The following is a 16,440-nucleotide window of genomic DNA, read 5'->3' as shown; positions in this document are numbered from 1 at the left end:
ATTGGTTTCTTGGAGAAGCAGAAATTCTACCTCAAGTCTTTAACATGGAAATCTAACCTAGATTCCATGCAGTGTATGGAAATTGGACTCAAAATTGGAACATCAGACCTTACCTGAATTTCAGGACAGCCGTCCTACCCTACATATTTCAGATATGCCAACTTTCACAGTCACATGAGGTAATTCCTTAAATAAATCTATATGTGTATGTATAGGAGTGTGTCTGCATCTGTGTGTGTTTGTGCGTGTGTGTGTGTATCTTATTGGTTCTGGCTAGTCCTAAGTGTTTACTTGTTTAAAGTTAGCACACTCTTTACTGGCTGACCTAAGTCTTTTTATCTGAAGCAGATAGACAAATCACCTTGACGACCGAGGGTCCACAACTTTCCCAGGCCACAGAGGTCAGCAAGTCTGTTTGAACCCACCTAGGCTCTTTGATTAGCCTAGCAATTTTCTTAGCAAAATGTTTTCTTTTTTAGGTCACACAAATTCTTTTATTAACCTTCCTTGAGCATCTGTAGTCATGACATCCTGTGTAGAAGGAACAAGGTATTCCTACATACCAGGAAACAGGAACCAGAACCTCGAGACAACCCACCCCCACCCTAAAACCATCACTGAGATAACGAGAAATGTTGCAGGCCACTGCATTCCCTTTACTACTTACCTTGAACCACTTTAAAAAGCTCTGGGATAGGCAAACACTGCAGAGTTGGCCTTTGGACAAGAATCTGCCTTCTACCCAGTTTGCTGGCTTCATGAATGAAGCTCCAATTCCTTTCCAATCAAAACACATCTCTTGAGTAATGATCTTTCCAGCTATGGGCAGCCAGCCAAACTTGGGTTTGGTAACAAGCATGCTCACTGTGTGTGAGCCCTGAACTCTGCTTTTGGTTCCCTGGTTTGTGAGACTGTTAAAAGCTCTGCAAAGTCTCTGTCTCTTTCTCTCCCAAGAATCTCTGCAGTAACTGGGAAACATCTCCATGATGAACACAGCACAAAATATGGGCCCTCAATCTGACTCTACTCTTTCTACATGGCCCCTTTATTCCTCCTTGACTTAGAGCAGGCTTTCTTATATTTATCCATTTTTTGTAGTTGTTTTCAGCAGGAGGTCTATCTAAATTACATATTTCAACATTGCCAGAAGCAGAAATCCCATGTATGTAGCTTTTTGAAGTACTGTTTTGATTGCTTTAGTGATCTACACAGGAATTCTCTTTCTCAACTCAGCTTTATTGAATTACATGTATTTTTATTAGCTCTGTCTTGAAATCACTTACTCTATAATATTTATCAAGGTAAATTCCTTGGCTTTCTTCTTTCTCCTATTCTTAATTTGTTTTTGTTTTTGTTTTTTTCATTTGTATCTGGTTTTTGTGTAATTTATTTATCCACATCTACTTTTTTTTTCCATTTTAGTTTTATAATGCTTTAATTTGAACCCTCATTTTATTACACTTTAAGACTTTTTCTTTTGTACCTTTTAGGGTCATAAATTGTCCTCCGTTTACCTGTTGAGTTGCATTGTTCAATTTTGTTATGTAGCCTTTCCGTTTTTAACAATGAAAAACGTATCATTGCTCTTACATTATCTCATCAATAACATATTAAAAAGTATTTCCAATTCCAAAAATGTTGAAGCTTTCTTCTCTTGTTTTAAATTGCTACCGTATTTTCATAGTAGCTGAAGAATGTTATCTGTGTAGAAACACTTCTGCTTATTTCTTTACAAACATTATGCCCTCTTCACTCAGGTCAACTTTCTCAATGTTCCAAGTTTCTAAATGGTCTAAATGTACATGTGAACAAAAGTATATTCTCTAACTCAGGGTTGAAAATAATTTCTAATACGTACTTTAAAACTTTAAATATATTGTCCAATGATATGTATTTTTTTTTAATAATGGCTTTATTGAACTATCATATACATACCATATAACTCACCAATTTAAAGTGTACAATTCAATGGTTTTTAGTATATTTACAGGTGTGTGCAACCATCCCCACAAGCTATGTTAGAATGTTTTCATAACCCCTACAGGAAACTCTGTGCCCACTAGAAGCATGCCCTGTTTCCCACTCCCTCCCCCACCCCCTCTTGCCCATAGCCCAAGGCAGCTGCTAATCTATTTTCGGTGTCTATGGATTTGCCTACTCCAGACACTTCATATAAGTGGAATGGTACATTATATGGTCTTTTAAGATTAGCTTCCTCCAGGGGTGCCTGGGTGGCTCAGTCAGTAAAGTGAATGACTCTTGATTTTGGCTCTGTTCATGATTTCAGGGTCATGAGATCAAGCCCCACAAAGGGTTCTGCACTCAGCATAGAGTCTGCTTAAGATTTTCTCTCTCCCTCTGTCCCTGCCCCATTCATTCTCTCTCTGTCCAACAAACAAACCTTCTCTTCTTCCATTTAGCATGTTTTCATGGTTAATCCTTATATCAGTCCTTCTTTTCTTTAATTTCTGAAAATGATTCCATGCTATGAATATACCACAGCTTTTCATTCACTCATTAGTAAGTGGACATTTCACTTGTTTCCATGTTGCTATATTATGAATAATGCTGATGTGAATATTCACACAGACTTGTTTTTGTTTAGAGAACTCTTTTCAATTCTTTGGGAGTAGAATTGCTGGGCTGTATGTTAATTCTATGCTTAACTTTTTGAGAATCTGCTGTGCTGTTTTCCAAAATAGCTACACCATTTTATGTGCCCACCAACAGTGTAAGAGGGTTCCAGTTTCCTCACATCCTCTCCACCATTGTAATCATCAGGTTTTTTTTTATTTTAGCCAATCTGCTGGTTGTAAAGTATCTCATTATGGTTTTGATTTGCATTGATCCACTGCATGTATTTTAAGTGCACAATTTTCCTTATAGGGGTGTCAATTGCTGAAATTATGTGTGAATACCCCACTAAAATCATGGACATGCTGTCTTCTGTTTATAATTTGTCCTCTTATATTGAAGTTAACCTTTTGAGGGCACAAAATTTTAGGGGAACTTTTTGTTCCCAGTTATCTTAATCTTTATCATTATTGTAGTATCCTCTCCATCACAAGTCCCAGATTTTGTCTGACAGTTTAGAAATACTCATATTAGCTTTTAAAAATTACTGTTTGCTTATTGTAATTGTTTTCAGTTTGAGTGTCTTCGTGCCTTCCTTGTTTTTCTCCACCTGATTTTTTTTTTTTTTTTTTTTTACTCCTCAGTCAGTCTCTGTCTCTGTTCTCTGGCTCCAATTCCCAGTTTTCTCTTTCCTGAGAAGCTATGAATCACACAGTTCTGTTCTGTAAGCGTCACTCATGGGCTGAGGACAGCTTCACTTTCAGTGTGATGTTCACTCCCTTATACTTGTTTCACATATCTCTTAGGGAAAAAATACTTTAAAATATTTTATGAAAAATTTTAGCTCTTTTCTAGCAGAATTTTTGAGGTTTTCTGATTCAACGTAATGTGACAGAAGAGAATGGCTCCATATTTCTTTCTAAAAGTAGAAATCTACCCAAAAAAACCCATATTTTGCTATTGAAAAAAAAATGCCTTCGAAAAAACAGAACTATTCAAGAAATACCTACAGTGATGCAAATAGGTTGACAGGTGTGCATAGAGAAAGTAAAGTAGGGCTTCATAAAGTATATGAGGATGGTTTTTAGGGGACTGAGGTGTTATTCATAAAAGGAGGGAAACATGGTTATATTTACACATATCACTGTTTATGGTTAAACCGGATATAATCGGAAACATATGATGAACTCATGTATTCACTCCAAGGTGTAAAGTATGGAATAGTGCAAATACCAAGTCTTTTGGTGTACGGGAAGATCTGTCTAACATAATCCAGCAAGTATAGTTACTGTAACTGAATGAATAAATCTGTCACATTAGGAAAAATCTCTTAAACTTAGGGTAATGCAAAAAAATCAAAACGCATTTTTGAGAATTCTTATAAGATAAAGATTGCCCCATCCAGGTGTAACTATCTCAAACAGGTTGTATTCCACAAGTCTAGCCGTTTATCCCTTATGTTCACGAAGCTGGATGGTTTGAGAGATGTCCAAAGGGACAATTCTTAGCACTCTTTCACAATTTGACCTTCCCTAAATTAAGGGTGGGACATTCTAATTGAGGCCCTTTGTGTCAGAAAAGTGTGTGAGGGCATCATGCGTTGAGGGAAATTGTGTGTTGAGAGGATTTTCTCATCTTTACAAAGATGAGAAACTTTACACAGTTCAGAAAGAATCGTTTGTTATGATTTTTGATCATTACAAAAGGACAGATTGCCGGATAACCATGGGAGAGAATTATAGTGATGTTCTCCAGCCCTTTTACATTACGTGTATACCTTACATACATGGTAAGGAAGCTATTACTCCAGTAAAAGAAAACAAAGCAGCTCATGAGTGCCAGGATTGTGTGGGTGGCCTTGGTTTCAGGAGAGGGTCTTGGGTTGAAGCTGGTTCTGTGGACATACTGGACGTTCTTGGGATGTGTGAAAAGGAACTTAACCATGTACACACTGCTCCAGACCATGAGGAACACACGCAGGAAATCTCATAACACCATGCACCCTAGAAAGACAGCTGACTGAATGTAATCCAGATGCTTCCCAATACAGTATGTCAGAGAATAGAATTTGTCAAGTTCTGTGCTGTTGTATGGCGCCACAATGTTTATGATGACATGGATATAGATCAGCATGTTGATGATCCAGAAAGAACAGAAGACAGGAAAAATGTATGTGCAGATTTTGGGTTTGAGCCATGCCCACCTAGAGTTACTGGGAGTGATAATCATGGCCTGAACAATACTCAGGAAAGATGTGGTGCAGAGGGAAAGACCCCGGGTGACTCTGTACAAGTACATCACTACCTTACAACCAATGTCATCTAGAAAATTTCTTACTCCAAAGGCATTCATTACCTCTGGAATCCCACTGAAAACAATTGTCATGACATTCGCTAAAATTAAATGGATAAATATCAAATCTATAGGCTTCGTTGTATGTAGCTGGACTAAGAAGGTGTTGATGAGTAACACCAGTAGCAATGTGTTTCCAATAAAACCAATTCCAAGTTGAAAGAGAATGAACACTCCCAAAATAGTATCACTTGGAACTTTCACATTCATTGGCCTCTTATACTTGGATACACTCTTGCACAGATTCAAAAGGAACCCAAGATGGTTTGCAAGCCTGATGGAAATAATGGGATCATATGGAGACTCCATGAGTTCTGATCATCCTCAGCAGGAGGTTGTGCAGATGCTCTGTAACAACATTCAGGAAAGTAAGAATTAGTTCTAGAGGTAAATATCAAGGATTATTGATGTCACTGCACAGGAATATATTGGTTGATGTAAAACAGGCTTTTTATGAAAACATAAGTGTAATTCTAAGAAATAAGTATCTGAAGAAGTTGGTTTTGTTTATTAAAAACAATATTTCAGATTTATACAGATTCTATTCATATTCTATGTGTATGTTCCGACTTCACCTCAAATATTTGAATGAATTTCCATCTTCTGCCATGAATAATAAAAAATTATTATGTATTTAATGTATATATAATGTATATTATTTAATGTATATTTTAATGTATATTTAATGTATAATGTTTCTACTGTACATGACATACATTATTGTTACAGTCTCTCAACAGGAGAATACTCCATCTCTAGAGTCACACATGACCGTCTGGCTCTTTGAATGCCATTCCTGACCCTGCTACACTCCTTTTCCAACTCCAAGACCCTTCCAATGTACACGATATCACATTAGCTCCTGGTCAATACACTGCATCCTCCAGTTCTGTTTTGAAAATTCACTTCATCTTTTTATTTTACACTAAAGGCACTGATTCTATTGAAACTCTTTCAGGTAGTGGGATCTGTCTCTCCCCTGTCCCCTATATCACCAGGCCTGAAGATGGGAATGTCTTCTTTGATCCCCAGCACTTTCAGATAATTCTTCATCACCCCAGCTTTGAACCAAGTTGTCATCAGCCTATGTCCACCACTGTCCATTGGGAGGTAATCTACTCACCCCAAATCACTCCCCTTCATAGCCCTTCACTCACTTTAACACTCCCCAATTAACCTCCTGTCATATTTTTGGTGATTGTAGGATCCACACAAAGGACCCGTCCAGTATCCTCAGCCTCTCTCACATTTGTGATTTCCTCTCTTCCAACAATTCTGCCTCTGCCTTCCCCCACCTCACCTACACTCTCCTACCCACATACTAGAGTGTGTCATTGTGCCAATATTGGAAATTCATTATGTGTCACTTCCTAGCATCTAATCCTCCTGTTACCAGCTATTTCCACCTTAGTTTATGTAATCTCTGACTCCAAAATTACTTTGACATCACCAAGGTCTGCAAAACATTGATCTCTTTGCTCTGTACAAGATCTTCTAATCTCTCCTCTTCACCTAAACTTCCTTGATCCAGGATTATAATCATTTCCTCCAAAAGCATGTGATGCCATCACCTTTTTTTCTGCTTCTACAGTCCTCACACAAGCACATAGTCTGCCTAGTTCACATCATTCTACTCACATAAACAAGGCTAGAGAAAACGATATAACCATATTAAGTGACCTTATATTAAATTCTTCACCACTTAGCTCCAGCAAGCTTTCGTTTCAGCCAGCAATCACACTAAATTTTCTAGAGTATTCTTTGAGTATTCACTTTCTCACTCCTCTTGATGATTATTTCTTAACTTGTCCATTCTCAAACTAAGAACAAATCCTCTCCAAATCTCATATTCAGTTGATGGTGCATTGCATATTTTCTATTGAGATATAATTGAAATGAAATATTATGTTAGTTTCAGATGTACAGATAGTAATTTGATATTTGTATATATTGCAAAATTATCAACATCATTAGTCAATTTAACATCCATCACCATACATAATTACAATGTTTTTTCTTATAATGACAACTTTTAAATTCTACACTCCAAGCAACTTTAAAATATACAATAAAGCACCATTCAATATGGTATCCATGTTGCCCATAACATACCCATGACTTATTTTTTTATAGCTGGAAGTTTATACCTTATGACTCCCTTCACCCATGTCACCCACTCTCCAATCTCCAATTCTGTCAACTACCAGTCTGATTTCTGTATCTATGAATTCAGTGGACATTTTGGGAATTTTTTTTAATTCCACATATAAATGAGGTCATACAATGCTTGTTTTTCTCTGTCTGACTTATTCAACTTAGCATAATACCAGCAAGTTCCCCCCATGTTCTTGCAAATTGCAAGATTCCCTTGTTTTTTATGACTGAAATATATTCCATTGTGTGTGTGTGTGTGTGTGTGTGTGTGTGTATATATATATATATATATATATATATATATATAGTACATCATATATATGAGTAATTGGCCATTACATATACACTTTGTGTATGTGTGTGAGTATATATATATATATATTTCTATTACATGTATGTAATACATACATACACTGTGTGAACGTATATACACCATATTTTCTTTTTTATTCATCCTTCATGATCTCTATATATAATTTTGAAAAATAAAACAATCAAAAGATATTCCCCAAATTCCACCAGTACATCAATCCCACTTTCTCTATCCTTACTCATAACCTTAGTATGTCCTCTGGCTCTCAGAATGGGTTGTCTATGCCTTTGTCACAGTCCATCCATGCATTTGTGCAATAAACCTGGAAATATCTTTCCTGCTCAAGACCCTCTCTTCTGTGATTCTTTTCTCTCTCAGGCATTATCAAATTTCTCCCATCATCATGCAAACATACTGTGCGTCTTGCACATTACTTGAATAACTTCTTTTCTTTTGAGCAATTCTCCTCTAAGCAATTGTCTCTACTCCCTGTCTCCAATTTCTTGCATCTCATTTGCTCTTGATCCCGTGGAGTGGTAGACTGCAAAAATGCCTATAAATTCTCCACTGACATTGAGGTTGCACCCATGAGGTGGCTTTTCTCCATCCCTTTAGTGGGGGTTGTTACTTGGCTTGTTTTGGCCAGTCATTGTAGAGTAAACATGACACAAGCAAAATCTTGATAAGTGCCCTTAGGTGGAGCTTGCTGTTCTGCCTCACTGCAAACCCACCACAACACCATGTGAAGCATCCTAGACTTTTATGGGATGAGCATCCACAGAGAAGAAATATTCAGCCAAATTCCAAAACTATATGCCAAGCCATCCCATTCCAACCAACATCAAAACCCATATGGGACACCACTCATCCCCTAGTTAACTACTGACATGACCACACTTGCATGAGAAAGCCTAACCTAGAAGTAGAAGCAGTCACAATCAAAAAGTCACTTAGACTATGATTGTTTTTATACAAAATCTGCAAAATGCATAAATGCATAGAGAGAAAGCAGATATGTGGTTGCTAGAGATTGAAAGGATGAATGATAGGAAAAAGATAGTGGAGGAGTAGGGGACCTCTTTTTCAGCTAGTCCTCTGAGTTGAGATGGATATCTACCAGACCATCCTGAACACCCATGAACATAGCTTGAGATGCAGGAAGATACATCTGGATCTCTACAAACGAACATCTCCAGCACTGAGTATTGAGATACAAAGCGGAAAGTCATGAATCTGAGCACAGATATTGGAAGATAAATGGAAGGGGGAGGGAGCTGCCATTCTCGGGAACCAGGGTGTAGTAGCCACCTACTGGGGAGTGGGTCAGACTCGTGAACCGGCACCCGCGAGAAAGCTGACTAAGACCATGAGCCCAGGAACGGATGCGTGACCAGACTGAAAACCAGAGCTCCAGAGCACACACTGGAACTGGACTGAAACCAGGAGCTCGGGAGAGCACGCCCGACCAGACTGAAAACTGACACTGAAACACACTGAAACACACTGAAACAGGGAGCTCGGGAGAGCACGTGGGAACCGGGGGCAACTCGTGGTGTTAGAAGCACCAAAGACAGAGATGTGCCAGCCCTTGAAGTGAGGGCTGGGAGAGTGGCTTTCGGGCGCACAACCCGGGATGCCGCCGGGTTTTTAGCAGCCCTGACAGAAACAGAGATAAAGTGGCCAGGAGAGCTCAGTGGAGAGTGGACTGCGATCTCTCTGTTTTGAGACAGAGGCTAAGATACAGCCACTGCTGCTCTGACTCTCAGAAGAGCCACAGAAAACTGCCAGGGAAAGCCACCAGAGAACAAAAGCCCAGAAATACCAGTTCACATTTTGCCCATCCCCATCCCTTCTCACAGGGGAGGGGGCAACTCTACCCAAACAGGGGTGCCTGAGTATCAGCGCAGCAGGGCCCTCCCCCAGAAGGCAGGATGAAAAATCAAGAAGCCCACATCCCTAAGGTCCCTTTAAAACAAGTGCACACTGCCTGGGTCCTGGTCAATAATTTGGGCTCTGGGCATCCCTGCAACCTCTCCTCATCAGAATAACAAGGAGGAGAAATCCCCCCCCTACAAAGAAAAGGTACAGAGTCTGTGATATCTGCCACAGTACTGATGGATATGGATATAACCAAATTGTCAGAAATGGAGTTCAGAGTAACAATGGTCAGGATGATGTGTTGGCTTCAAAAAAATATTAACGAAAATATTAACAAGAATATAGAATCTCTAAGGGCAGAAATGAGAGTGAATCTGGCAGAAATTAAAAATGCTATGAATCAAATGCAGTCTAAACTAGACGCTCTGAAGGCAAGGGTAAATGAGGCAGAAGAACAAATTAGTGAATTGAAAGATGGGATGGTAGAAGAGGAAGTTAAAACAGAAACTTGGCTCAAAAAAATCCAATCTCAGGAATGTAGATTATGGGAGATTACTGACTCAATGAAACGTTCCAATGTCAGAATCATCAGCATCCCTGAGGGGATGGAGAAAGAGAGAGGTCTAGAAGAGATATTTGAACAAATTGTAGCTGAAAATTTCCCTAATCTGACAAAGGAAACAAGCATTCCTGTCCAAGAAGCAGAGAGGACCCCTCCCAGGGTTGACCACGGCAAACCACACCACGTCACGTCACAGTGCAATTTGCAAATATTAGATCCAAGGATACAGTGTTGAAAGTGGCCAGGGCAAAAAGATTTCTCACATACAGAGGAAAAAATATCACCATGAAAAGAGTCAAGAACCATATGATCCTCTCAATTGATGCAGAAAAATATTTGACAAAATACATCATCCTTTCCTGATTAAAGCCCTTCATAGTGTAGGGATAGAGGGTACATTCCTCAATTTCATAAAAACCATCTATGAATAGCCTGCAGCGAATATCAATCTCAATGGGGAAAAGCTGAAAGCCTTTCCCTTAAAATCAGGAACATGACAAGGATGCCCACTCTCGCCATTATTATTCAACATACTACTAGACGTCCTTGCAATAGCAATCAGACAACAAAAAGGGATAAAAGGTATCCAAATCGGCAAAGAAGAAGTCAAAATGTCTTTCGCAGATGACATGAAACTTTGCATGGAAAACCCAAAGACTTCACCCCCAAATTACTAGAACTGATATTGCAATTCAGTAATGTGGCCGGATACAAAATCAATGCTCAGAAATCAGTTGCATTTCTATACACGAGAAATGAGAGTGAAGAAAGAGAAATTAGGGAATCCATTCCATTTACAATAGCACCAAAACTCATACATTATGTCAAAATTAACTTAACCAGAGAGGTAAAGGATCTATATTTTAGAAACTACAAATCACTCTTGAAAGACATTGAAGAAGACACAAAAAGATGGAAAAATATTCCATATCATGGATCAGAAGAATAAACATAGTAAAATGTCTATGCTACCCAGAGCAATCTACACTTTCAATGCCATCCCGATCAAAATACCAATGACGTTTTTCAAAGAACTGGAACAAACAGCCCTTCAATTTGTGTGGAACCAGAAAAGGCTCCAAATTGCCAAGGAATTGTTGAAAAGGAAAAACAAAGCTTGGGGCAACACGTTGCCAGATTTCAAGCTATCCTACAAAGCTGTGATCACAAGGACAGCATGGCACTGGCACAAAAACAGACGCTTAGACCAATGGAACAGAATAGAGAACCCAGAAATGGACCCTCGGCTCTTTGGGCAACTCATCTTTGAAAAAGCAGGAAAAAAAACATCCAGTGGAAAAAAGATAGTCTCTTCAATAAATAGTGCTGGGAAAATTGGAAAGCTATATGCAAAAGATTGAAGCTTGACCACTCTCTCACACCACACACAAAGATAAACTCCAAATTGATGAAAAACCTCGATGTGAGACAGGAATCCATCAAAATCCTAGTGGAGAACATAGGCTTCAACCTCTTTGACATAGGCCACAGCAACTTTTTTCATGACACAGCTCCAAAGGCAGGAGAAATGAAAGAAAAAATGAAATTGTTGTACTTCATCAAGATAGAGATGAAGAGCTTCAGCACAGCCAAGGAAACAGTCAAAAAAGCTAAGAGGCAGCCCACGGGATGGGAGAAGATATTTGCAAATGACACTACAGATCAAAGATTGGTATCCAAGATCTACAAAGAACTTCTCAAACTCAATACACAAGAAACAAATAATCAAATCAAAAAATGGGCAGAAGATATGAACAGACACTTTTCCAATGAAGACGTACAAATGGCTAAGAGACACATGAAAAAATGTTGAAAATCATTAGGCATCAGGGAAATTCAAATCAAAACCACACTGAGATACCACCTTACTCCAGTTAGAATGGCAAAAATGGACAAGGGAAGAAACAAAAAATGTTGGAGAGGATATGGCATAAGGGAATCCCTCTTACACTGTTGGTAGGAATGCAAGTTGGGACAGCCACTCTGGAAAACAGTGTGGAGGTCCCTTAAAAAGTTAAAAATTGAGCTAACCTATAATCCAGCAATTGCACTACTGGGTATTTACCGAAAGATACAGACGTTGAGAAGAGAAGGGCCATATGCACCCCAATGTTCATAGCAGCATTGTCCACAATAGCTAAATTGTGGAAGGAGCCAAGATGCCCTTCAACAGATGACTGGATTAAGAAGATGTGGTCCATATATACAATTGAATATTACTCAGCCATCAGAAAGAATGATTACCCAAAATTTGTAGCAACATGGACAGGACTGGAGGAGATTATGCTAAGTGAAATAAGTCAAGCAGAGAAAGACAATTATCATATGGTTTCACTCATTTATGGAACATAAGAAATAGGAAGATCCCTAGGAGAAGGACGGGAAGAATGAAGGGGGGGTAAACAGAAGGGGGAATGAACCATGAGAGACTGTGGACTCTGGGAAACAAACTGAGGGCTTCAGAGGGGAGGGGGTGGGGGATTGGTATAGGCTGGTGATGGGTATTAAGGAGGGCACATAGTGCATGGTGCACTGGGTGTTGTATGCAAATAATGAATCATGGAACTTTACATCAAAAACTAAGGATGTACTCTATGGTGACTAATATAACAATGAAAAAATATTTTAAAAAAAGAAAGAAAGGATGAGGGATAGAGTGACTGTTTGGAGAGGGGGATGTCTGTGTTTTCTTTGAGGTGATGAAATATTTTGAAACTTAACAAAGTGGTGGTTGTACAACATTGCAAATATTATAAATGTCACTGAAAGGCGTACTTTAGGATTGTTAATTTTATGTTATATTCATTTCACCTCAATAAAATATATAAATATACATCTAAATAATTGTAACCTGTATGCACCAACATGTAAACAAGAATAGTATATTATGAACAGTTTAGATTTACCAAGAAATGGTAAAATGTCTTACCTTTAGGGAATCTCTTAAATAATTGTCCATATTAACATTCTAAAGAAGAAAGGCAAATGATTATCACAGTAAGTGGGAAAAATACATTCATATACATTTAATATCTATTTATGATAAAAATAAAATTCTACAGTATATTACAAATACAAAGGAAATTATTAACTTTGTGCAGGGTAGTTACCTAATATAAACAGAACAAACTAATACATTATGAGTCCCCACATAATTATTTATTAGTCAGAAATGTCAGAAGTGTACCAACTATCCAGTCCTGATTTTTATTGCATTTCATCTCTTAACATATGTGGTAAAGAATGTAAATGATAAGCACCCCAAAAGTCCAAAAAATTGTGATTATTATCATTTACTGATGATAATATGGTCTACACTGAAAATAAGGTTGAAACTCCAGAGAAAAATATTATAATAGATTCTGCAACTGATTTTAAGTTATTTCCTTGACTAGACAATGTAATTTTAGAAAATAAAAGATTTACAATAACAGCAACACTATGACATAATCTCAAATTTATGCAAAAATTTCTTGGATAAAATTATATAAATCAATTCACAAAAGTTAAGAAAGACAGAAATTAGTAGCACTACATTGACATTTATAAATCAGAATATCTACTACCATGAAAGGTCAATTGTTATGTATATTTAAAATTTATGAATTAAAATGCAAGATTTATGAAATGAAATAGGAATTTTCATTAGAATCTGAACCCTTGTCGCATTGAACTTGACAAATCGTTTCTATATGTTGTTTGTCAGATCAGAGGATGAAGAGCCAAGAAATATGAAGAAGAAACACAAGGCACTATGTGTAAAGAATGGTTAAAAGAAATGAGGAAATAGGTGGAAGAGGTGAAAGAAAATATAGGAGAAAGAGAATTAAAATCAGGAGAGGACAGTAAACTGAATTCAAAAAATAAAGAGAGGGACAATAAATGTGAAGGAACAAGTGAAACCTGAAAGAACAGGAGGGTGTAGGTAGTGTCATCCCAGCAGGGAAATCAGCTAAACAGAATGAGGGCAAAGAGAGAGAAAACAAACAAACAACAAACCAACAACAACAACAACAACAGAACAGAACACAAGTGGATGCAGGCAAACAGCTAAAGAAAATCCTGCAAATAAAAAAGGCACAGAACCAAAGAGAGGATTATGGTAAAGGTAAAGTTGAACAAGAAATAGAAAAACTGTTAGGATATATGTTCGCAGAATAAATTAGAAAACCTGAGATGGGGAACTTTAGGAAATCAAGAAAAAAGAATACTTTTCCAGAAACATTAGTTATCTGAGTAAGAAACTGCTTTGAAAACTTTTAGATAGGATTGTGGAGACCTACATAACTCTCAAAGTTATGATAAAGATTCTTTTAAAGTAAAGACATTTGAAATTCAATGTTGCAGGAAAAAAAAGCCTTCTAGGAGCTTCCTTTACCTCACTGAAAGCAGGAACTTCTGGGAATGAAATTGTTAAAAAAAAATCCCTTCTCTGGGGTTTTTTTATCACCATGAAAAGGATGAAAAATACCACTGACACCTGCATAGACAATGATCATCACAAACTTTTTGTTTCTCCCTTTTCTTCCCCTGGAAACCTACTTGTTCATCTCATAATCCTCTTCACCCTCACTCCATTTCCTTATTAGATTATGTACAAATGTTCCTACTTTTAATAATTTATAAGGTTCTCTTCTGTGAGTTCCCATAGATCTATGAACAAATTTGGGGTTTTTTCCCCCTGTTCACCTGTCTTTTGGAGGTTTAATTTGCAGGCCCCAGACCCAACATAAAAGAGGAGAGGAAAAGGATTTCCTCCCCAACATAATCAACAAGAATCATAAAACTCGAAAAAGATATATCTTTTTTTTTAAAGATTTTATTTATTTATTCAACAGAGATAGAGACAGCCAGTGAGAGAGGGAACACAAGCAGGGGGAGTGGGAGAGGAAGAAGCAGGCTCATAGCGGAGGAGCCTGATGTGGGGCTCGATCCCTTAACGCTGGGATCACGCCCTGAGCCGAAGGCAGACACTTAACCGCTGTGCCACCCAGGCGCCCCTCGAAAAAGATATAAATTGATATAATTGAAATATCAAAAATCACTTATAAGTGTGAGGAACAGCATGTCAAAGCAATAAAAACTAAAGAACTAATAACAAAATTAACAAATGAAAATACAAATTTATTACCATATATGGCAACAAATGGAAAAAAAGAATTAAAAATTAAAACTCCAATCAACAAAAAGAGTTGTGAAAGTACAGAAAAAAGAAGAGGAAAAAGAGAAGTGGGCAAGAAAAAAAGAAAAAGAGACACTAATAACAGAAACAAAGGATGGGAGGGAGTAGACTAAATTAGTCAGAAAAGAAAAAGAAAGAGAAGAAAGTATAAACATGTTATAAATTTATACAAACTTGGATAAGTAAAAACCATGGAAGCAAACATCTAGAAATGCACCTTGGAAAAAGCAGCTTTTATTTTTCACATTAGTTTATAAATCTGAATGTGGGAATGATATATTTTATAGAGTATTGTACAGAGATATATAAGGTTTGGAATGAATTGAATTTTTTCCAGCATTTTTCTTAATGTTTTTAAAAGTTTCTGAATTGTGTGCCATGTTTTTGGTCCAGAAAAATATTTTAAATGATTTTTAAATTAGACTTGCAAAGAGAGACTTAGAAGACTTATACATGAATAGAAAAGTATACAGGAATAAATGAGAGTGAAAATAAACTCACTAAAAGTTTTTAAGTTTATTATAAAATTAGAACATGTGCAAGAGGAAAGCAGAGCATGCATGAATGACAGTAAGAGGTGCCTAGTCTTATGTGATAGGGCATTGTAGAAGAATGAAAAATTTGCAGAAACTATGTATAAGAATGTAAAGAATGATGGAATGAAATAAAATATATGCACTTAATAAAATCGAGGTACAGAAAAGAAAGGGATTAACAAAACTGGAGGATTAAAGGAAAAGCAGGGGAAAATTCAAGAGGACATTTAAAAACATAGTTTTAAAGACAATAAATAAAGTCAGAGAAATGGAAACAAATGAGAACAGTCCCAGAAGGTGGAAGATTAGTAAAGGCAAAACAAACAAAAAATGTAAGGTATATTAAAAATAAAACAAATTTCAATGTAAGAGGTGAGTTTGAAGACTACAAAGTGAAAGAAACACTCGATAATTTTAATCAGAGCAATGAGATTTAGAGATGAAGAGCAATGAAAGGAGAAGGCAGAAGACCGAAAAGTGGAAAAGGAAAGAGAGATGAGAGAAATGAAATAGAAAAGAAGTGATAAGGGAAAAAATGTAAGTGCAGGAGTAGGAGCACAGAGAGCAGAGACTTACTGTGAGAGACAAAGGACTTAGCATAAGAAGAATCTGAAACAAAAAAGGAATTGAAGAAGCAAATTCTTGGAAAAAAGGCCAGGTCTCTTCTTTCATGCAAGAGCTGCAGACAGGGAGAGGACTGACTTCATGTGAGCTCCTCAGCAGTGCAGGGGACACCTCTGATGGCTGCAGCTGGGTGCAGGGGCCTGGATCCAGGGCTGTAGGAGGGGCGGGTTGCTGCATCCCCAAGTACTGGAAACCGGTTTGTGCAGAGTGAGCTTCTTGATTTGTCCAGAGGAATCACAAATTACAACAAATTCTCTTGATAAAC

The 16,440-nt window shown here is 37.5% G+C and overlaps 1 protein-coding gene across 1 annotated transcript; it reads right to left on the bottom strand.

The window, feature by feature from the left end:
• Positions 1–4,127: 4,127 nt before the first annotated feature.
• LOC123799335 (vomeronasal type-1 receptor 4-like) lies at positions 4,128–5,235 on the bottom strand. Its single transcript, XM_045808382.2, is given in 2 exon segments — positions 4,128–4,170; positions 4,172–5,235. Coding segments are annotated over 2 exon segments (1,107 nt in total).
• Positions 5,236–16,440: the final 11,205 nt, after the last annotated feature.

The sequence above is a fragment of the Ursus americanus genome, chromosome 5 (genome assembly GCF_024610735.1).
Source record: "Ursus americanus isolate L20-20 chromosome 5, mUrsAme1.1.p, whole genome shotgun sequence".
Taxonomy (NCBI): domain Eukaryota; kingdom Metazoa; phylum Chordata; class Mammalia; order Carnivora; family Ursidae; genus Ursus; species Ursus americanus.
This window is presented reverse-complemented; position numbering and strand designations above follow the sequence as displayed.